This window comes from Calidris pugnax, unplaced genomic scaffold, assembly GCF_001431845.1.
Source record: "Calidris pugnax isolate Ruff unplaced genomic scaffold, ASM143184v1 scaffold13, whole genome shotgun sequence".
NCBI classification, from domain to species: domain Eukaryota; kingdom Metazoa; phylum Chordata; class Aves; order Charadriiformes; family Scolopacidae; genus Calidris; species Calidris pugnax.
The window spans coordinates 18,456,451-18,478,560 of NW_015090810.1; the positions used below are offsets into that span (position 1 = coordinate 18,456,451).

The 22,110-nt window shown below is 41.8% G+C and overlaps 2 protein-coding genes across 7 annotated transcripts in view; one reads left to right on the forward strand and one right to left on the reverse strand.

Moving 5' to 3' along the window:
• Nucleotides 1-12,976, forward strand: part of PPP4R1 (protein phosphatase 4 regulatory subunit 1) — a 63,160-nt gene extending 50,184 nt beyond the window's left edge. For all 6 annotated transcript variants that reach the window (XM_014938701.1, XM_014938699.1, XM_014938700.1 and 3 more), the window contains 8 exons: nt 2,642-2,737; nt 4,025-4,210; nt 6,238-6,399; nt 7,025-7,125; nt 9,252-9,372; nt 9,470-9,604; nt 10,064-10,205; nt 11,889-12,976. In XM_014938701.1, the coding sequence (XP_014794187.1) occupies nt 2,642-2,737; nt 4,025-4,210; nt 6,238-6,399; nt 7,025-7,125; nt 9,252-9,372; nt 9,470-9,604; nt 10,064-10,205; nt 11,889-12,052 (1,107 nt within the window). In that variant the 3' untranslated portion in view covers nt 12,053-12,976. The remainder of the gene's footprint in view (nt 1-2,641; nt 2,738-4,024; nt 4,211-6,237; nt 6,400-7,024; nt 7,126-9,251; nt 9,373-9,469; nt 9,605-10,063; nt 10,206-11,888) is intronic.
• A 6,675-nt stretch (nt 12,977-19,651) lies between these two features.
• The window catches only part of RALBP1 (ralA binding protein 1), a 35,870-nt gene continuing 33,411 nt past the window's right edge, over nt 19,652-22,110 (reverse strand). Inside the window, exons 9-10 of the mRNA XM_014938651.1 lie at nt 21,647-21,770; nt 19,652-21,430 (exon numbers count right to left, since the gene is read on the reverse strand). Of these exons, the coding sequence (XP_014794137.1) occupies nt 21,161-21,430; nt 21,647-21,770 (394 nt within the window). The 3' untranslated portion in view covers nt 19,652-21,160. The remainder of the gene's footprint in view (nt 21,431-21,646; nt 21,771-22,110) is intronic.

A 22,110-nucleotide genomic window follows, 5' to 3' on the forward strand; every position in this document is an offset into this window, starting at 1 on the left:
GTGCTTGGTGCCTCTGGGTATTAGGTGGCGGCTCAGTGAAGAGATTCTCTCTTTTTTTTTTTTTTTTTTTTTTTTTTTTTTGCAGGTGGCTTTTTTTTTTTGTAGTGGGTTTTTGCTGTTGTGGTGGTGTTTGGTGGAGTTTTTTTGTGGGTTTTTTTTTTAAGTTTTAGCATAGCACTGTGTCAATAGGGTTCTGGACACTTCAGGAAAATCAAGCTACAGCATTTTATATTTCAAAGCAGCCATCACAGTTCTGCATAAATATCACAAAGCAAAATCATACTTCGCTTGTCCTACTGCAGCTGTATTGGCTCTTGAAGGAGTTAATGATACATGTCAAAGAGAGATTCTCTGTTCAAATGAAAAGAGATGCTGTAATAGAGTGAACAGATAAGGTTTTGCAAGATAGATGATGATTGTTTGTTGAGGATGAGGGTAGCTGTTTTATTTTTCCTTAGGAGCCATCATTTTTATTTTCTTTAGGTTGTGTGCTCTCTATAAGATTTGATAAATGGATGTAAGCTTTAAGAAATCCCCCAAGTTGTATTGCTCTCTCTGTGTTTGGGCCAGCTACCCTGTTAGGAAACACCACCACCACTTGTCCTGGTGCTGTGGGCTTTGTCTGTCGAGCACAGCCCTGGAGCTCTTGTTATACTGCAGCTAAAGGAAACTTCATGTAAGAGAGTTGTATCATCATGACAAAGATTTTGCATCTCAAAGGTGGTGGCGGTTCACAAATTTGGTACACAAGAAGCTCTCAGGCTAAGCCATCCTGAATTTTGATGTCCTGGCTCTCTGTAATGCTCAGTTCAGTGTGTACATGTTACATGGGAAGAGTACAGATGGAACTTCATCTGCAGGAATAGAGATAGTGCATTGACTTAAATACCAACTGATGCTGTGGTTCTTCTGTACTGAAGCTCTTCCTTTCTGGAATGTGTATTTGACTTTAAAAGTGGCTGGGTAAAAATGGTCCCATCTGTGACACCCTTTGGTATATTTAGTTGTTCAACTTAGTTCAATCAATACAGTATTATTTTTATCCTTTTTTTTTTTTTAACTAAGTTTTTAGAGCTGGGATAGCAGAGATTGAGATGACTCTTCATTTTTATTGTAGCAGAATGGATGACTAGCCTCCAGTTCCATGTACCTGGGCAATTCATGGAAAGCACTATGGCTAACTTGTGCTTTCAAATTTCTTCATTTGACAGAGGTCAAAGCCAGTGACTTTCTGGGAATGCTGAAAATGATCTCTTTTTGGGGAAGAGGGGGTAAAAAGGACTAAAGAATTGACTGGCGAACTAAAATCCTGCAGAGATGGTTGTCAGAGCCTCTGGAGGTTTTATAGTTGTTTTATGCTGCTGGACATGGTTAGTTATGGAGTCACTTGCAGATCTGTTCTTTCCTTGGCTCTTTGACACCTTCTTGTTGGTGCTTGCTATGCCTGACAGGTGACTTGGGCTGCTGTGCCAGGGATATGCTGTTGCCTTGCAGCTCTGCCTGTTCTTTATCACCTGTAATTACACCTCAGCAACTAAACTTACAACCCAATGCTTAGATGACAGCCGATAATGGAATAGGAAAAAGCAACTATCTGAAGTCAAACTAAGGAGGACAGATGGTATCCTGGAGGCTTCTTGAAGTTTGTAGTTTGCCTGAAAATTTTCAGTGTCAAACTGATGTGAAGAGCTGGTAGAGTAGGCATATTCTCAGTGCTTCTATTGACCCTGAGAGCTCACCCTGCAGCTTTTGTGAATGTATACCTTTACTTATTTATATCTAGCAAAAATGCCTTTGTCCTGTTCTGCCAGACAGCAGCCTGGTCTACTTTCCAGATATTCATCACATACATACTGAAATTCACGATTGATTATGCAAAGTCTATTGTATTTGGGGAATTCCACTGGTATAGAAAGTGACAGCCCATCCCCTCAGCAGCATGGTTTATCGTAGCGTATCAAACCTCTGCTGCTCGGTAGCGTTCTGAAACGGAGTCTTTGTCCTTATCTTCAAGGCCCAGATGTGCAGCCAGGATGCTTGAATTATTGCTAAAACTTATTTTAATAGAACTGCTGAGAGGGTTGATGACTAGTGTCAGCAACTATAGTCCCCTAGGACTCTGTTTTATAAGGTGAAACGCATCTGTGGAGACTATAGAATAATCACCTCTAGGAAAAGGAACAAGAGCATAAGTCTCATCAGTTTCTATCTTAAGTGTGAGGGTGGCTTTGTTTTCACCTTTTTCTAGCACATATCCAAAGCAACAAATAAAAAAAATAAAAATGCACTAAATATGATTTCTTGTTTTCCCTTCAAGGGGAGAAGCAATGTTAGTTGCGTTTTCCTTAATGCAGACTCAAAGGTACTCCTCTCCTGTGATTTTTATTCCATAAGAACCAAAGAAGCAAAATGGAGCAGGATAAGAGGTACCTGTGTTTGAAATTGAAAGCAGAAAGATTTATCTTACAGGTCTTTTGATTTCAGGCTGTAACAAAATTGTATTTGATATTAAAACACGTATTCCTTTAATCTAAGAAAAAGACCCTGAGTTGAGGACAGCACTTCTTGATGTTGACATTTGTTTTGTGTTTAATCCTTGAGAGTATTTTGTGTGACCTTTATTTTTTTTCTTTTTCCATAGAATATGGATTCTACACTTCACTATATTCATAATGATTCAGATTTGAGCACCAACAGTAGTTTCAGCCCTGAAGAAGAAAGAAAATCCAAAGTACAGGTAAAAGACAGTGGCTTCTGGTTTTCCTGCATGTATCAGATATACAAATTCAAAAAGTTTGAGTATTTTTTTAATGCGTTTCAATCATTCCTGATGTGATGTAGTTTCTGTAAAATATGACAAACCTCTTAGAATAATTTAAAATTACTTATTTTGTGTTTCCAAAGATAATGGCTTAATTCAGTAGGTGCTTCTGTTTTAATTATGTGAAAGAGATGACAGTATTTTTTGTCATGAGAACAGTTATTGCGAAGTTCCAGGCTTTGATTTCATTTTCTATGGAAACTATCCTGTCATGGAAATTAAGTTCTGGAGGAAACAGGATTTTTTGTTAAGTGTTTTGAGTGGAACCACCCCTAACCCACAACAGCTTCTTGCAGAAGAGTTGTGGAAGTATGTCAAACTATCTCTTTGTTGTTTTTTCCCAAAAGGAATCAAATGTTTTTGTCACATAGTATTAAGTGTGCCACCCTGCACCAACGTGATACCCTGAGTGAGAACCTCATTGCCACTTGTTGCTTACGTGGGCCGAGCTATTGGGCAGCTGTGTTACAGAAATGCTCTTTTGTGCCCCTTTAAGTAGCCTGCGCTTGAGATAAACTGACAACAGCTGAAGCAAAGCCAGTGTTGAAGTCAACACAAAGAGGTTTTCACAAAATTTAGTTCAGATGCTTTAGTTTCTCAGTGGAGAGAAGGATTGGTTTTCACTGAGGTCTCTGTCTCTGAATAAGTCTTTTCCTTTCTGCTGACTCTTTAGGGAGTTCAGAAGCAGTATTGAATATGCTATACTTTGCCCCCTCCCCTTCCCACACTCTTCAAGGCGTTTTAATTTACTATTTCCCTTCCCACCTCTCCAAGATTTTGAGAGGAATAGAAAAATGATTTTTGGGCAAGTCTTGTCATCTGATGTTATGCCTGTTTTTATGGACAAGTTAAAATGGCCAATTTGCACAGCCTGTGAGCCCGAAAGTTTGTAGACAGGTAGAATGTAGTCTCTTAATTTCCTGGTCTACCTAAGTAGACAGTGATCTAGCTACTCATCTGTTATGTTGATCTGAATATTTTCACATAGCCCCCAGTCACGTTCATGTTTCTTTGGAACTTTTTGGTGGAACTTACGAAATGCAAATTCTTTGCGTTCTTATTAAGAGATTCTCATTAAATAATACTCCATAGTTGTTGGGGGAAAAAAAATATCTTCTGACAGTAGCATGTTCTGGAATTTTAGTAAGCCTTATGAGGATTTATTGAGAGTAGTGTAAACGCTCTACCCTTTTCTTTCTGTAGGATGTTGTACCTCAGGCCTTGCTGGATCAGTATTTATCAATGACTGATCCATCTCGCGCACAAACAGTTGATACAGAGATTGCCAAGCACTGTGCCTACAGCCTGCCAGGTGTGGCACTTACATTGGGCAGACAGAATTGGCACTGTTTGAAAGATACCTATGAGACCCTGGCATCTGACATGCAGGTAAGCTCAAGAAGCTCTGACAGTGAATGATCTGAACTTTTATGATGTGACAATGAATAATCTGAACTTCTGTGTTGATAAATAACACTTTCTGTGTTATTTGCTGGGTGTTGGGTTGCTCTGCTTTTCATGTGAAGCTTTCCATTGCGGATATTAGTTATTGATGAATAGTTATACCTGGAATACTGTGTACAGCTTTGGAGTCCTCAACACAGAAAGGACATGGACCAGCTGGAACAGGTGCAGCGGAGGGCCACAAAGATGATCAGAGGGATGGAGCACGTCTCCTATGAAGACAGGCTGAGGGAGCTGGGATTGTTCAGCCTGGAGAAGAGGAGGCTCCGGGGAGACCTTATAGCGGCCTTTCAATATCTGAAGGGTGCCTATAGAAGAGCTGGGGAGGGACTCTTTGCCAGGAAGGGTAACGATAGGACAAGGGGAAACGGTTTTAAATTGGAAGAAAAAAGATTCAGATTAGATCTCAGGAAGAAATTTTTTACTATGAGGGTGGTGAGACACTGGAACAGGTTGCCCAGGGAAGTTGTGGATGCCCCATCCCTGGAAGTGTTCAAGGCCAGGCTGGATGTGGCCTTGAGCAACCTGCTCTAGTGGGAGGTGTCCCTGCCCATGGCAGGGGGGTTGGAACTCGATGATCTTTGAGGTCCCTTCCAACCCAAACCATTCTATGATTCTATGAATGAAAGTGTACCTATTGGCTCAGAGGAAGCTGGGTGTGTGTGGTGCTCAGGAAGTAAGGAAAAGGGGCAGTTTGAGAGGGAAGTGGATCTCTCACGGGAATGTGAGAAGTCTCCGATTTCCTCTGCTTGCTTGAGATTTTATGGCAGTGCTTGGGATTCTCATAGATAGGAAAATTTGGGCTGTGCTGCTGTGCATGAGCAGACACGTGCCCCTGCAGGCATGTCTGGAGCTGAGTGAGTCACCCCCTTTCCAGGCTTTTTGGTGGCCTTTTTGGTGCTGCATCCAGTTAATCATAAGGGAATAACATCATTGCCATGCAGCACTGCTGTTTTGAATACAAATACTGGAAATATCGTCCTTGTTAGGTGCTAAGGAGGTGGCTTTATGCATTTTACTGTTGGTTTACAGTTGTTTCCCAGTTCTCCCTTGTTTCCTTTTCTGGAGATGCTATTTTTATCTTTTTTTTTAAACATTCTCAGGCTACTTCACCTGTCTTGAACTTGCTCCTTGCTGTGTCAGAGCAGCAGTTCTCAGTGAATAGGTATTGAGTAATTTTATTGCTCATTTTGCTCATATTTTCCAAACTCTTTTGCAGCCATTAAAAACAACCAGCTAATAAATGTAAAAAATAAGTAAAAACAAATGGCCCTGTGTTTAAAAAGGACTAGAGTTTATCACCAGTTCAATTAATATTGAATCGCCAAGCCAGGACAAAAGAACAGTACCTGTGATAATTGGAAAGTGCTGGCTAAAGAATAGATGCTGTTTTGTTTTTTTAAATACTTGAAATAATTCATCCATTAAAACAGTGCCTCCTCAGTTTAGCGTGAGTAAAAGCTCTACTGGTCCTTGGACTGCTGGGCACTCAGTGTGGGTGAAGCTTTGCCTATTATGGAAGGTAAAAGATGCCAGCTGAAATACTGTGGGATATGTATCTTGTTCTGTTTTATAAATAAAACGAGTGAGAGAGTAGTATGGAACTAATTTACGCAAAAGAATTTAAAGCAGAGTAATGTGTGGAAGAGTACTGATGTCAGGGAATACTATTTTCTTTCCTGACACCTGGAAAATTAAAATATTTTCATTACTTTCATTTGCCTAGTTCCTTGATATTCAGGTGGAAGAAATGATCCCTCGTCATTTTTCCTCTTTTTTTTTTTTTTCCTAAATTTCCAATCTCATTTTCAACTGTGACATGAGACAGTGTTGAATGTATTTGTAAATACTGTAGTTCACTGGGAGTCCAGCTTGGATACTTACCCTCAAGTTACAATTGAGCACTTCAGATGATGCATCAATAAAATTCATGAACTTATTTATTTTTACAGTGGAAGGTTCGGCGGACACTAGCGTTTTCTATACATGAACTTGCCGTCATCCTTGGAGATCAGCTTACAGCTGGAGATTTAGTTCCTGTCTTCAATGGATTTTTAAAAGATCTAGATGAAGTCAGGATAGGTGTGCTTAAACACTTACATGACTTTCTGAAGGTATGTCTGTGTTTAACAGTGGTAAAGTGAAGTTATGTATTTTGCTTTGTTTCTTTGTATGCATTTGCTTTTTAACGTAACACTGGTATAACTCTGTGGGAATCTGTGCAAATCTGGATGGAATCCAGATGTTGGTTGAATACGGGAGTATATTTTGCAGGACATCTGTATTGCTGATCCTTTATTTTCTCTGAAGAGCCTGGTTTGTTCATGTTTATTCAATATATAGGTGCCAGGGGATGGTATTAAGATTTTTTGATGGCTCTAACCTCTCTGCACATGTTCCCAAATTTCTTTAGGAGTATTTCTTTAACTGCCTCATTTTTGGAGCTTAAAGACATGAATTATAAAACCTTTAAAATCAATACTATCTTTACTGCTTACCCTTCTTATTTCCTAGAGTAAAAGCAGAGACTAGATCGGATTTTGCTTTCAGTAGTGCCCCCTATGATTCTGTAGACTTAAGCATGATAGAGTTTAGCCCATAAAAGCAACACTGTTGCTGAAGACTTTTTTTTTTTTTTAATAAAAGCAAGTGTTTCAGTAGTTGTATTTTAAAGCTTTTGTTCTGTCTGCTGATGGTAGCCTGCGTTTCTTTATGTAAGCTTATATTTACTGTTAACAGCTTCTTCATCTTGACAAAAGACGAGAGTATCTTTATCAGCTCCAGGAGTTCCTAGTGACTGATAACAGCAGGAACTGGCGTTTCCGTGCAGAGCTGGCTGAGTATGTAGTTTTCTGGGTGCTTGTTTTTATTGTTGTGGATACTTAAAAATGTTAATAGCATATAACGAATATATTACAGTGACATTCTTCATTTCATTTTTTTTATGTAGTGGGTAGTCTTTATCCTTCTCCCCTTGTCCCTCTTGCTTAAAAATTCCTGGTAGTTTTATATCATTTATAAGGGCTCAAGTTGGAACTTGAATGTCTTTTCTATCACCATATGTTGAAAGCATTACCCCTTCCATAAAAAAAAAGCTGCCAAAAGAGAAGATCACATGTACTTACTTTTGAAGTCAATTTTTGCTTTTGAAGTCAGTGTTATAGGAATTTGAATTCAAGTTGCTGTGTCTGATGAGTAGACTGAATTCATGACCATGAAGCAGAGGAGATCAAGATCTTGAGGGGAGTAAAGAAAGCAAGTAGCATAGTAGTGACTTTGGACTTCATATGAGCAGACTTTGGCTTTTTCATGGAATGGGTAGGTGTGGACTCCTATGGGAGGCGGCTCTGAAGGATCCAGTTGCTCTAGAAAGCCAGCAGATTTTTGAGGACAGCATCCTCCATGTGAAAGGGTAGTCTATCTTGATACTCAGAAAAAGAAGGAGATGCCTGAAGAGTCTGGTTTGGCTAAGAAGGGACCTCATGACTGAGCTTGAATGCAAAAAGGGATTATACAAGAAGTGAAAGGAATGACAGGGTGCACAGAAGGAATTTAGCAACATTGCCCAGGCATGTAGGATTATATTGAGAAAGTCAAAGCTCATCTAGAGCTGAGACTTGCAAGGTGTGTCAAGTACTGTTAGGTTAGCACAAAAAGAATAAACAGGGAAAATATGGGAGTGCTGCTGAATGGGGTGGATGATTTAGTGATGGTGGGCGCAAAGAAGGCTGGTACTGGTAAGGTACTCACTGACAACCCAAGCCTCAGTGCTTAGGGTAGGTTTCAGTGGTAGTTGAGGATCAACTGAAGGATTACTTGAGAACTCAACCCATGTATATCCATCAGACCAGCCAGAACGCAACTGAGGGTGCTGATAGAGCTGGTCCGTGTCATATCGAGGCCATTAACCATCATTTTTGAGAAGCTGTGAAGATGAAGGCAGGTCACCAGGAACTAGAGAAAGGTAGACAATGTGCTTTTGGCTTTTTAGAAGATAAGTACTATCAGGGAACTTAAAATTTTGTCAGTCTCACATCAGACCCTGGGAATCATGGAGCAGGTACTCTTGGAAACCATTTCTGGGCATGTGAAGGAGGATCCTTCATGAAAACAGACAGCATGAATTTCCACATCTGAGCAACCTGCCTTCTGTGATTTAATGACTGAATCTGTGGATGAGGAGGGGGTGGTGAATGTCATGTACCTCAACTTTAGCAAGGCTTTTAATGCCATGCCTTGCAGTATTGTTGTAGCTATGTTAGGATATAATGCTCTGGATGAGTAGAAGTCATGGGATGGTTGTGTTCAGAAGGGTGTGGGTAATGGGATTGTACTCCACCTGGAGTATAGCTGTAGGTGCTGCAGGAGGGCATTCTGGGACCTTTCCTCTTTAACATCTTTATCAATGACCTGGAGGGGGTGACAGTGCACAAATTGAAGGCTGATAATTTCTCTAGTTGTCCAGTATACTCTGAAGCAGAAGTTTATTGGTTTGATAAATCAGTGTGCTTAAGTGACCAAGGATACTTACCAAACCAAGTCAGAGTAGTTGCTTTGTAGGCTGTATGTGTGTTATACGTGTGAGATGACTTCACCAGGTATTGAAACGTGCATGCACACTGCAGTGCTGTTCACATTGGGATCACTGTGCTGCACGTACATTGGAGTGGGTGTCAGGATCCCTACCTTGTAAATGCAACCTTGGTTCCCTTCCCCCTCCCTTAGTTTTTCATTCTTTGAACTCTTGAAGCATTTTGCCTTTATTGTGAATAAGAAGCGATTTAAAATTTGCAAGTGGCCCATAGTCAAACTGATGGCAATGAAAAATAGAAGATTTTACTTTTCAGTAATTTATTATGGCCCTATTGCATATTTAGCAAGTGTTGTCATGTAACTGATCATATTAACAGGTAAAGCTACCTATCTTCTTATTATAATGTACTCTGGTTCTTCTTCCATCCTGTAGGCAACTGATCTTGCTTCTAGACCTGTACAGTGCCAGAGACATTTATGACTACTTGCGACCTATTGCCTTCAGCCTCTGTGCAGACAAAGTGTCTTCTGTCCGTTGGATTTCTTACAAGCTGGTAAAGCAGTTTAAGTAAATTCGGGGTTTCAGACTTCTGAGGGTTAGTGGTCAGAAGTAATTTTTGTATTTATTTTTTTTCTTCTCATTTCTTCAAGGTTAGTGAAATGGTAAAAAAGCTGTACATGGCTTCAACATCAACCTTTGTGATAGACCTCATGAATGAACTTGTTGAAAAGTTCTGTAGATGCCACAAATGGTCTGGTCGGCAAACTTTTGTCTTTATTTGCCAGGTAAAATGTCTTTTTGTTCATCCTTTTTGTTTTGGGGGATGATGGTAAGAATGAAGAGGGGATAAGCAGCTGGAACTCTTTAGCTGTATACTAACACTATTTTAATGAATATTTGAGTACTTTGTTTCCAAGGGAGTAGGTTTCATGGTTGCCGTCTTCAGTTTTGCTCCATAGATGAGCTTGAATGCATCTTTAGCGTGGCATATTAACACCAGGTTGTCAAATCTGAAATAAATGCATATCAAAATAATCCCTGAGCCTGAATTTCCTCACCCCTAACTTGCTTCATTGTGTACAACTTTGTGCTAGAAAGAATTATACCATGTTTTTAAACTTTGTGGATACTACCCACAAAGTATTTGTGCTATGAAGGTAATAAGATGTCAGCTCTGATTATGTGTTGGGATTTTGTCCTCACTGTGCTGAAATCTAATGAAATTGCTTCTGTCTTCTTGCCAGACTATCAGTGAAGATGACTGCCTCCCCATGGACCAGTTTGCTGTGCATCTGTTGCCACACTTATTACACTTGGCCTCTGACAGGGTTCCAAATGTTCGAGTCCTGCTTGCAAAAACGTTGAAGCAAACCCTTTTAGAGAAAGGTTAGTGCTCAGCAGAGTTGCAATGGGCTGATTGCATACCTTTTTGTCCCTCTAATTTTCCTATATTTAGCTGGGAAAGAAGAACCAATGTCAGATATGGGTTGCTCTTGCTTTTACAATCTCCCTGGTGTCAAATGTTACCTTGGCTGAGATAAAACCATGAACCTTGCTGTGTATCAGAGCCACTGTTGTGTAACACTGGTGAAATAAGAGTTCTTGCTCATATGCCAGCCTAGTTTTTTTGTGCCATTTTCCTTGAATGAGCTAGTTTGTAGAGGTGTCATCAGGGCACAGAAAGCACGAATGAACACCTAGCAACTGTGGAGCTGGGCAGTGCCTTTCATTTGGTTAAAAAAAATTCTGCTGATGTTCTGTGGAATAAGGATAAAAAAGAAAAATACTTCCACACAAATTCACCATCTGTTTTCTCACTGGGGGAGAAGAGATGGCTGCTGTTTGTTTTTTACGTTTTATGGTAGCAATAGGAAGAAGGTGTCTCTGGAGTCTCTTCAGGGGAAATTAGACATTCAACTTTCAAACTGCAGGCTTTGCTTAGAAAAGCATCCTCAATGCACAGTAGATGCCATAAGAGTCATCAGATTCCAAAGCACTGTAAAGGAAAATAGCCTTAGAAATATTATCCTGTTTTGTAAACCAGCAGAGTGTCCACACTTGGAATACTTCATCCAGTTATGGTCACTTTCTTTCTCAAGACCATACACTGGCTTGAGGACTGCTATTTCTAGCATAGAAAGTGTGAAGAAAAATGCAAAAAGTTCAAAACACTGGGCAACACGAAGGATGCCAACACAGTGAGAACTGGGCTATTGCTGGCTGCGTTGTGCACGCTGGAGACTCTGAGTAAGCATATGTAGGCAGTTAAGATGGATCAGCTGATGTACAGGAATTTATTCTCTGTTAACTGTGCCAAGACTGTCACTGTTCTTCCTGTTATCATGTAGTATTTGTATTTTTGTTGTTGTTCTTGTTATTTTTGTGTTCCCCACCTGGATGTTAGACTTCCATTCTGCATGGGCACTATGTAATCTTATAATACAGGTAGTCCCTGCCTCAGAGATGTCGTGTGTGTGATTAGGGGTGGTGGATAGATTTGAAAAATAAGGCAGATTTGAAAAATAAGTTCAGAAGTTTTTAAACCTCAGATCTAAATTGCCCTTCCTGTGAGCTGTTTGTAGTTACGCTGCTTTTATGCAGTTTGTGTTGTGTGGTTCATGAAAACTGTCAGATAGTGGCATGTCTTCCACTCTTACTTCATGTTACCTTAGTTTTGTTTGATAATTATTTGGCCGTGGGTTTGTGATACCTTCCCTCCATCGCAAATATAGGCACACTCCTCAGTCTCTTGCAGTTATTTTTTTTTTTCCTCTTTGGTCATGGAGTCTGTCACGCTTACATTTATACTTAAGGACCATAGAAATCCTGTGCTCTAGCAGTACTGTTACCAACTGTGCTCTGAAGCAGGGAACGATTTTTTTTTTTTTTTAAGGTGAATTCATAGACTTATTCCAAATTGTATTGTGTGCCTGCTCAGAAATTCCAGTTTGACTATACATGTGCACCGTCTCCTGAGATTTTGAACCTCATGATAGTATGCTGAGGCTTGCATTGATGTATCTGCTGTCTTTTCCTTCTGTAAAGTCTTGTGCATTTTTTCTCTTACAGAATATTTTGTAAATTCTGCCAACTCTCATCAAGAAGCTGTGGAGCAAACAATTATGGCGCTTCAAATGGATGATGACAGTGATGTGAAATATTTTGCAAGCATACACCCTGCCAGTACCAAAATTGCAGATGATGCCATGAGCACTGCTTCATCAACTTATTAAAAAGTTCTGAATGTTGCTATAATTAAAAAAAAAATTAAACAAACTATCCTCAAATGCTTCTAAAATGGTTGATCTAGGACAACCTCTTTGGAAGGAGAGATTTCTTGCCAGAGTTAACGGGTGGATGTTATATAAACCTGATACCAGGGATTTTAAGTCAAGGAAAAGTAAACATACCTGTGTCAGCTTGACTTTAGAAAAACACTGCTCAGAGGATTATTTTTGCCACCGAAGCCTTAAATCTTCTGTCTTCCTGAACAAATGAAACTTGAATTGGCAGATCATTTTCATTGTAGAAAGGATGTGATTTCCAGAGACCTGCATTGTTTCTCCTGAGGAGTTAACTTAGCAAGTATTTTCTGTAGCAACTGATAGATGAAATGGCCAGAAAAGCAAATTCATACCGGGATGTAACACCTCCAGTATTAGCGCTAAAAGTTTTTATCATTCAAGGACTTGATTTGTGTGCAACTGGGCACACCCTTAAGTGGGAATAGCTTTGGTGTTTGTAAATGGGGGAAAGTAGAAATTGGGATTTCTCTTAAGGGCTCAGTGCTAACACTAAACTAGAATTTGATTTTAATCCTTAAATGCAGCATATTGCTGTACTCATTAGCAGAAGACTTTGCTGAGTACCTGTGTCCTAATTATTTTCATGCTGGTCATGACCTAAAGGAAATTTATTAGCACATGTACTTTAAGTCAGGTATTTTTAACTTGATCATGATCGGCTCTGAGGTGCAACTTTTTTCTTCATATACTGTACATATCTGTGAGCCTCCTTGGAGTGCTGCAGTCTTTAATCATGTTGTTTAAAGCTGTTGTGATACAAGTTGTTATCTACTTGTCCAAATAAAATTTATTAATAAGATTGAAAACAATCTTGTGACCTTTTTAAGACATTAAAAGAATAAGTTTGAAATGTAAGTGGCCTTTTTTTCCTGATTCTTTACACTTTTGACAGCTATTGCAGAAGGAAGAGGATTTGCTTAAAGATTGTGAAGAATCTTGTGTTTTGAGATGGAATATACTACAGCACAGGTATACTTTGGCTGTGTAACTGAGGGTTTGTTAGATTCTCTTTCAAGCATCCCTGTTGTGCTCGGGAACCTGTCACTCCAGTGTGAAGTGGCATCTTTGCTGAAGTGAGTCGAATATCCACCTCAGCCTAGATTTACAGGAAACTGTGAGCTCAAACTGCCCTTTATCTGCCTTCAGCATGTCGACTGCTTTCATTTTCTCTCATTTAAAATGACTGATACAGTATCTCCTTCTATGTCTTCCAGGAGCAACTTGCTCAAATCGCCTTTCCTCCAGCCTGCCAAACCTGAAGTGTGTGAAGCTTATTTTCCTTGAGGAGGTAGAAATGGCTATGGCAGTGTATCTTTGATGTCTTTTAGCAGAACATTTTCATTTATCAGTCGGGTGCCTGATACCCTGGCAGTTCAGCCTCAGGCAGGTATTTTTTTTTTTTTTTCCCCCCTCCTGTCTTCTGTTTCATCTTAGGCTGTTTCACTTCCATGTTGGGAAATGGGATAAAACTGAACAGAATAGAATTGAGTCAAATGGAATAGCTGAAAGTGAGAGGGTTGGTGTCTTCCAAAAGTGACCTGTTTTTCCTAATCCTTGTCTTATGCCAGTGAAAAAGGTGATGGGAACTGCCCGTGTTTCCCGGTATTCCTTTACCAGGGTAGACTGTTGTCCATCTCCATTGCTCTGCGAGTCATTTATTCATGAGTTAAAAAGAGCCTGGACCTTCTACGAGGTTAAACCTGGAGTACGTGCTGTCATCAGCATCTCACAGAGAGGGCAACAAGCACAAATGGAGAAAAAAAAACCACCCACACATGCCATTTGTATTTCTTTATATGGCCTAAAAATACCTTTATTGGCTACAAATTCCATACGTAGCAGATCTCGGCTCATGTCTTTGACACGGGTGCTCACCACGGTAAAATACCAAGAGCTGCACTGGAATGGTGGGAACCCAAGTGGATGTATTTTTTTTTTTTTTTCCCCCCTCCTGTTTTCTTGGAAAAACAGGTTCTTCTGCAGTTTCTTCTCTGCTAAATAGAAAGTTGCTATTTACTCCCCAGAAGCCTGTTTTTCTACTCCTGAGTGTGGCCGTGGAGATGGTTAAGATACAGTGTCATCTCTCTCTGCCTTGAAGCTTGTGGGTTTGGGGGGGAGGGGGGAGAATTGATTTATATTATTTTTTAGGATTGGTTTGTTTTGGTTTTGGGGTTTGGTTTTTTGTGTGCTTGTTGTTATTTTGGGCTTGAGGTTTTTTTAGGTTTTTCCTTTGCTTTTCCCTTTTCTTCTCAAAATTGGATTAAAATTTGAAAAGGCAACTATATGGCCAGGTCAGAAGTTCCTGTAGTACAGGTAATATTCTCATCAGGTTTTCTGTTCCTCATGTTCTGCAGTAATTGTTCAGAAATGATGCGGGAATCCCTAGAGGACTAGGCAGTGTGACAGCACTGTGTCTGGGTGACAGCAGATTGGCAGAAAGTAATGAGCTCTTCAGGCAACAGGATTTCTGAGCTCTCCCTGCTGCCATATGGAAAAATGACTAAAACTAACTAGTCCTCTCCTAGGCCAGGTGATTCCCACTTTAGAAACACACATTAAAATCCAGTCAATTTCTGCATTTTGTTCAGGGTACATAATTCCCTTTGGTTTTTTTTTGCCTCAGTGTAATGACAGTTGCGTTGTTGTTAGGTCACGTGTGCGATTTCTGAGGTGAATGGGATGGGCACTTTGTTTGGACAAGGGCATGCTTCAGGTCATCTCCTAACTGTGCATGGAGCGCAGTGTTCACTGGAGGAGTATTGGGACTTAAATAGATCCTGGTGTTTGGAGTCCAGAATGAACGTGTCCCAACCTAATTCTATTACTGCAGTAATGTGTGGTTCCACCCGTCCAGTAAAATGAAGCGTTATATCTGATCCCTTTAGGCATTTTCCAGTTATTTAAGGGTAAGACACCTTCAGGTTGAAAAATGAGACAGATCTTCTGGATGCTTCATTTCTCTCTGTTCTGTATTTCTTCAGAGCTGGTGCAGGCCTGTGGATTTGAGGGAGAGTTTGGGCCTTTTCCTAAGAAAGACTGAGTGTTTCCAGCTGCGGAGTGCCTGAATTCCCCTGGCACGTAACAAATAAAGATCATCTTCAGGGAAGAGGAGAAATAGCTGGCTTTCTCCTTTTCCTCACCCAACATGCCATGGATCTGCCTGCCTCTTTTCTGCTTCATTTGGCGATTCCCAAGAAGTGAAAGGGAAGGAAAGACTTGCTTTATTCTCAGTGTTGCCCAAGTGCATTTGATCTGTAGCCTGAGGGGTGTTGTCTCTATTGCTTAACTCTGATAGGGAATTTTCTCATGCTGGCAGGGTTGGCTGTGTCAGTAATTGGAGCTTCAAATCTTCCCTAAGGATATGGGGTTTGGGGAAATGTGCATCTCGGTTCTGAGCGGTGAGCTATTTTTTCTGTGGGGCAGTGTCTGGGAACGCTGCCAAAGATCCTGGTGAATTCCCTCGTGTGTGTCTCCCCTGAAGAAAGAGTCGAGTTTTGTATCTCAATTAATTTCTCTCTTGGTCAGGATTTCTTGAGCAGAAAGTGAGGTGGCTCCCAAATTGTCATCTCTTGGTCCACGGTTTCCCAAAAGCAGTATCATAGCTCTACCCCCACCTTCTTGGTAGAATACCAAATCAGTCCTTCACAAGAAATTTTTGTTGTTTTCCGTTTGATCTCTTGGCTCACTCATCTTGGAATTTCTTCATGGGAAATCCCTTTTTTCCCATGGCCTTTCACTTGCTGTTTTTCACAGCAGGTTCTGTCTTTGGTTGTTCCTCCCCAGCGGCCTGTCAGGATTTGGTAGGGCTGTTTCTCACCACGCTTTTGTGCAGATTTCATGCCAATAAAGCTGGCAAATGTGTGGAACCCTCTAGAGGGACAGTTTGTTTTTAACCAAGACATGAGTGATGCTCGGAAATCAGTTTCTGCTGTTGTGAATGTCCCAGATGGCTGTTGCACAGGTTCCTGGCCCTGTGGACAAGATCCGATGTTCGTTAGAACCGCAGAACAGCCGGCTAATTTCAGCCCAGCTGGAAGAAATGTCTGTGTGGGCTCTCAGCCCTCCTGTGCGGGTGTAGGCCTGACTGTGGTGGCTTTCATGTTCCATGAATGGGTCGTGCCCCCTCAGTTACTTGTTACATATTTGTTAGTGCTTGTCCCCTTTCCTCTGTGCAGAGGTGGGGGTTCAGAGGCGGCCGATTGGAACTGGTAGTGGGTGGGCAGAGAGGGGGGAACGGCAAAGCCTGTCCTGTGGGTCGGGCAAACTCATCCTTTCATTGGCTTCCTTCCCCATTGGCAAGGTCCCCTTTTGTTCCCTTGTCTTTTGGTGTGGAAACCTCGGTGCAGTGCTCATGTGTTCTGATTTCAGCCCAGGGACCTCTCTGTCTTGGTGGGATGGGAAGGAGTTGGAGAATTGGCCGATGGACAAAAGCTGGTTTTGTGTTCCACTTGTTCTCTCGTGGCAGTTCTCCCCTCTCTGATACTGATGGGAAGAGCTCATTTTCCTACCTGTGCTTCCCTTGGGACAACATGGAAAGTACGTTTAAAGCGATTAAACTTTTCTTTGCATGCAGAGTTAGGACATGCTGATAGACTGCCTTAAAAATACAGAGCCGTGACAGGAAAGCTCATTTAAAATGTGCGTGATCTTCTCCCTCCCCACCCCCGAGTGCTTTCAGACGCAGCCTTTTAGTTTTACTTAACTTATACTTTATTTAGATCAGAAAAATAAATAAAGGGCCGAAGGTAATGTAGATGCTTTGGGGCTCAATTGCTGTTGAGGCTGGACTACATCTAGCTGATTGAAATGTACTGTGGCTTTGCAGAGGCGAGTGAACAGATGTTTAAACATCTTCACTGAATTTCACTGAATTTATAGAGTTGGAAGGGACCACAGAGATCATCTAGTCCAGCTCCCCTGCTGAAGCAGGATTACCCAGAGCATGGTAGAGCATGTTACTCAGGATTTTAGAACCTTCCCACCATGGTCTGCTTGAAATGCCATGCCCTGTTGGTGCAGAGGGGTGGTGATGTTTCTGTGTGGGGAATGCTTTACAGGTATTTACCTGCAGGTGGTTTTGAATCACGACTGTGGGCAGTGAAGGTACAGAGCACATTTCTCTGCGTGCTTTTTTTAATAAGGTCACTGAGAGGAGAGATGCGCTGTTTTGAACACCAAAGGAATGTTCCGTTATTTTTAGTCAATCCAGGTTTCCTGTATAAGTAAGAAACTTGGTTTTTAGTAAGGGGGACAACAAAGGCTCAAGTCTGGGCTGGGCCGTTGCTCTTGTATTGGTTATTTATTTCACCTTTTGTTTCTAATGGTCTTTTGACTGGTTTTGTGCTGGTTCTGTGGGCTGTCAGCCGCTGTAGGGCCGGGCAGGTGGTTCTCTGGTAGGGAGCACAGTGCCACTGGCTTCTGCCCTCAGAGCGGGTGTCAAAGACACCGCAGAGAACTGGTGCTGTGGGGCACAGGCTGCGTTTGGTCTGGAAGAGGGATTTTTCCCTCTGGAGAGGACACGCTGTGAGTCAGAGGTGTGTATTGAAAAACTAAAACTGTGACAGGTTGAGCTTAGTCAAACCTTTTTTTTGGCAGAGGATGATGGCAGGTCGATGCTTTTACATTTTATTTTATTTTAATGGGAAGAGAACAGTCTTACGTGGTCAGGTGTAAAATTCTTGGCTTGAGTACCTAGCCTTTAAAAATTAGACTTGGCTCATTAATCTGATGGGGGACACGAGTGAAAATGAATTCCCCCACTGCTGGTATTGGAATGAGTGAAGGGGGGAAGGAGTTTCCTGTAGGGAGATCCTTTATCATAAAGGAGGATGGATTTCTGGCACCCCTTATGGCTCCCTGTGGGACTGGCACTTGCCTCCCTGCAGGGGGGAGGAAACCTTCCAGCGTCACACCAGAACTGGCCGCTGCCGCTTCTGCCAGAAGGAAGCCGAGCCAGTGCTGGAAAACTCCTGTGGACAAGGCAGAGCCCAGGAATCCTGGAACATCGGCTGGAATCCTCTGAGGTGTTGGACACAAACTGGTGTTTTCAGACTTGCGGTAAGGGATGTGAGAAGAGTACTGCTCATTGCTTTTTTTTTTTTTTTTTTTTTTTTTTTTTTTCTTCTTATCTTTCAATAAATAACCCCCACACACCTTGTTAAATAGTTCAGGCAATAACAGTTCACTTCAGGCTGCTATTTTTTCAGTGTTAAATGACTTTTTTGGGAGGAAAAAACAACCAAACCCTCTCTGAAGTAACGCTCTGTGGAGGAAACACTTGGACTTGTTAAGAGGAGAGCAGATGGGCCACATCAGTGGGGCACAGAAGTTTTGCTACGCCCTCAACACTAGAACTAAGGCTGCCACCCCCTTCTTTCTTCGCTTCAGCAAAGGTGAGTCGGTCTGGTATTTTGTCCACAGGGTCTGACAGAGCTTCTGTTGCCGCACTGGGTGCATACAAGCTGTACGTTGCTGGAAAAAGTCTTATTTGAAGTCAATTTAGATGTGTTTAAGAGACTTTGATGTAGGTCAGCGGGTTATTTGGGAGGTGTATGGACTCCCTGCGGGTGCCTGCTGTGCAGGGGCTGTGGCTGCCTCTGGAGGCCACTGCCCAAGCCCTGCAGCTCACAGATGTCACCGTAAGCCACCCGAGACTGATAAGGCAGCCATAGAGTCATCTGAACAACGCACTCACATTACCGTGCTGTAATTAGTCTCCACTTTATTTGAAATTAGCTTTGGCTTTTCCAGCTAATCATTTGCAACTGCTGCGCACATTCTTTGAAATCACTGCTGCTGGGGTGGTGTTTTCACCACAAGCACTGCCAGGGCTGGCGCTGGGGTCATGCTGGGCCCGTGGTGGAGGTTGGCAGGAGGAGTGACCCGAAATACCTTTCAGGTGTTTTGAAACTAAATGTCTGGCTACAGCTGGTACATTACTGCAGGAGCAGCAACTCCACCTCCATTTCAGACTTCAGTGGTGGCATGTTGCAAGTGCCTTGTAAGGTTGCAGGAGAAAGGCGTTCATGTGTTGAAGTCATGATGTGAATAAATAGGATGGTTTTTACTTTTGCAGCTGAAATCTCTGTAGTAATAGAGAAGCAAAGGCTCAAAATCTTTAATTTTTGATCAAATTAACCTTGATCTCCAGCTGGGTTATGGAAGCTTTCTATGACATTCAGTTGCAGACAGTCTGGTCTTGAAGGCCTGAACTAATTTTTCATATAAAGTTCTCAACTGGTGGTAGCCACCCAAGAACAATAACTACAGATATTATACATTATCGTATCAATGTCAGTCTGGTAGTGAGGGGCCCAGAACTGGACACAGCACTTGAGGTGAGGCCTCACCAGTGCCGAGTACGGGGGCATGATCACTTCCCTACTCCTGCTGGCCACGCTGTTCCTGATACAGGCCAGGATGCTGTTGGCCTTCTTGGCCACCTGGGCACACTGTTGGCTCATGTGCAGCCGGCTGTTGACCAATAGCTATGAAATATATATATGATGAAGCAGATAAATTAGAAACTACTTTCAAATGGCTGTTGAATTTATTTGCTTGATAAATACAATCCTAACAAAATAAAAGTTAACCCATATTAAGAGATTTGTCTGAAGAACATTAGAAAAATCCACGACAATTCAATAGGAATTAGTGTGAATTAAACAAACGAACAAAAAAGGGTTTAAATATTGCCAGCAAATATAAAATGTATGTAACGAAGGCAAGGGAGAATGCTTTAGTTTACATTTGTCATCTGACCACATTTTCTGTGTTTATAAACTTTTTTTCCAAATTTTAAAAAAATACTATGCTGTTTTCTATAACATATCAAAGCATTATTTGTACAAAATCAAATCATGGCCAATGATTCACAACAGTGCAATAGATAAAGAATACAACCACATCCAACAGGTGCTGAAAATAAATATACCGATTAAAAAATAAGGATAGCCTGTATGCACTCTGTGGCGTTTGCTGTCTAGAGATGAACTGATGGAGGGGTCTCGTGGGAGTGTGTGGGGAACATGAGCTGGCCCTTAACTCCCCGGAGGCTTTGGGCAGAAGCAGGGAAACAGCCAAACCAACAGCAAGTCCCAGGTGGGGGTCGGTGCTTTCTGAAACAGCTGAAAACCAGGGGCTGTCCCCGAACCCCCAGTGCCTCCCCTCGGGGAAGCACGAGTGACTTGCAGTAATTAGTGCTGTATTGCTTGGTTGGGCAGATCTGTCTGAAGTGACAGAACCCGTCCCTGTCGCTGCCTAAAGCACCCGTCAGCGCCTTTCTCCCAGGGACTGGAACATTTAACGGGATGAAGGAAGCGAGCCGTGGGCTGTACGGCCCGTCAGAGGGCTGCGATGAGGGTGGTTATAAATGAGCACATGGGTTACCTACATCGCTAAAGACATGAATGCTGCCATCATACAGGGACATAAATAACATCTCTCAAGTTTTATATTTATTCAGTACATCTCAGAACAAAAATGAAGCTTAAGGGCATGTTAGGTAAACGCGATACCCCGCAGTCTCCCACCTTTTCAGCCAACCCAGAATAAATTTAAAGCTCCCTTGTATATAATCTGCATCAGAAAGGTATCAAAGGCACAAGCAAGAAGTGACTGGGTTAATAAGCAGAAATAATGGTGAATGAGGATGAATAGATTCACAAGGCAAATAATTATTAAGTGCGGGTGGGTTTTTGTTTATTTACCAAAAATGAGATTTTTTTCCAATTCTGCTCCAATGAATGTCAATAATGATTTTGGTTTAAAATAAACCTGTTACTGAATTATTTTAAATCACCTGAAGGAAACCAGTCTTGAAATAATCTGATACTAACTGGAAAACTCTTCTGGCCTCTCCAAACTCACCTGAGTCTGATGAGTAGAAGCCACAAGTATTGGAGACAAAAGTCTCCAGGGCTTAAAAGAAACGTTTCTTTACAGAATGTACACAGCCAGCAATAATTTGTGCAGTTTGACTCAAATTACAGTAATTTGCACAGTTTGGTTGATTTTATGCATATCCAAGGAGCCGGATCAAATTGGAGTTTCTTTCCGGTCTTTACTGGGCGATGGCTTGACTTGCTGCTCCTTGCTTGCTTTTGGCTGCTCTTTGGCTGCTTTTGTCTCCAGGACACTGTCTCTTTGCTGCTGAGGAACAACCCCCCCGCGGGCCTTTTCTGGCTCCTCTTCTTCCTGCACCTGCTGCTCGCATTTAGCTCGCTGCAGCAGCCGGAGCTGCACGCGCAGTTCGATGATGGCCTCTCGCTCCTCGTGAATCGCCTGGTTCAGGTGATTGTTCTTTATCTTTTAAGGAACGAAAACAAACGTCAGGGCTCCTTCTGACAGCAACGTGGACTTGTGCACGACAGTGATTAAAACAGAGAGCACGTGGGTTTTGTGCTTAGGCCAAAGAGATGCAAAACGTACCAGTTTGCATGTGGGCAAACATCTCTGCACAGACTAAATCAAGTAATTGCGCAGAAAAAGAGTAACCCATTAGTACTAAGACTCAAATCTTACCTCCAGTTCCTCGTTCTGCCTCTGCAAATCTTCCAGGATGACCTGCAGTTCCTCCTCATCTTCACTCTCACTTTCACTCTCGGAAGAATACTCCTCGGTTTCACTTCGGCCGTGCTGCTGGCGACTGAAAGACCAAGGACAAACTGGGGTTGAAACACTCCCTGAAGCTGCCAGCTCTACAGCAGGGTAACAGAGTTACCTGTCACCCACTGAACGATCTGCAGTGGTTTTGAAAACAAAATGAGACTCCCCTTTCAAAGCTTAATTTAATAAACCAGTGATTTCCTAGGGGGATTTTTTCTTAGTGCACAGGGTCCAGTTTCCTTTAGATGATAATTCAATTTTTATACTAACAGAAAATATCCTGAAAGGACCAAAGTTGCTGAGATTTTAATTAAAAAAAAAAAAAAGTGGCTTTCAAAGGTGATGTTCATAGGGTGAGTTTTTAAGTATTATATTTTAAT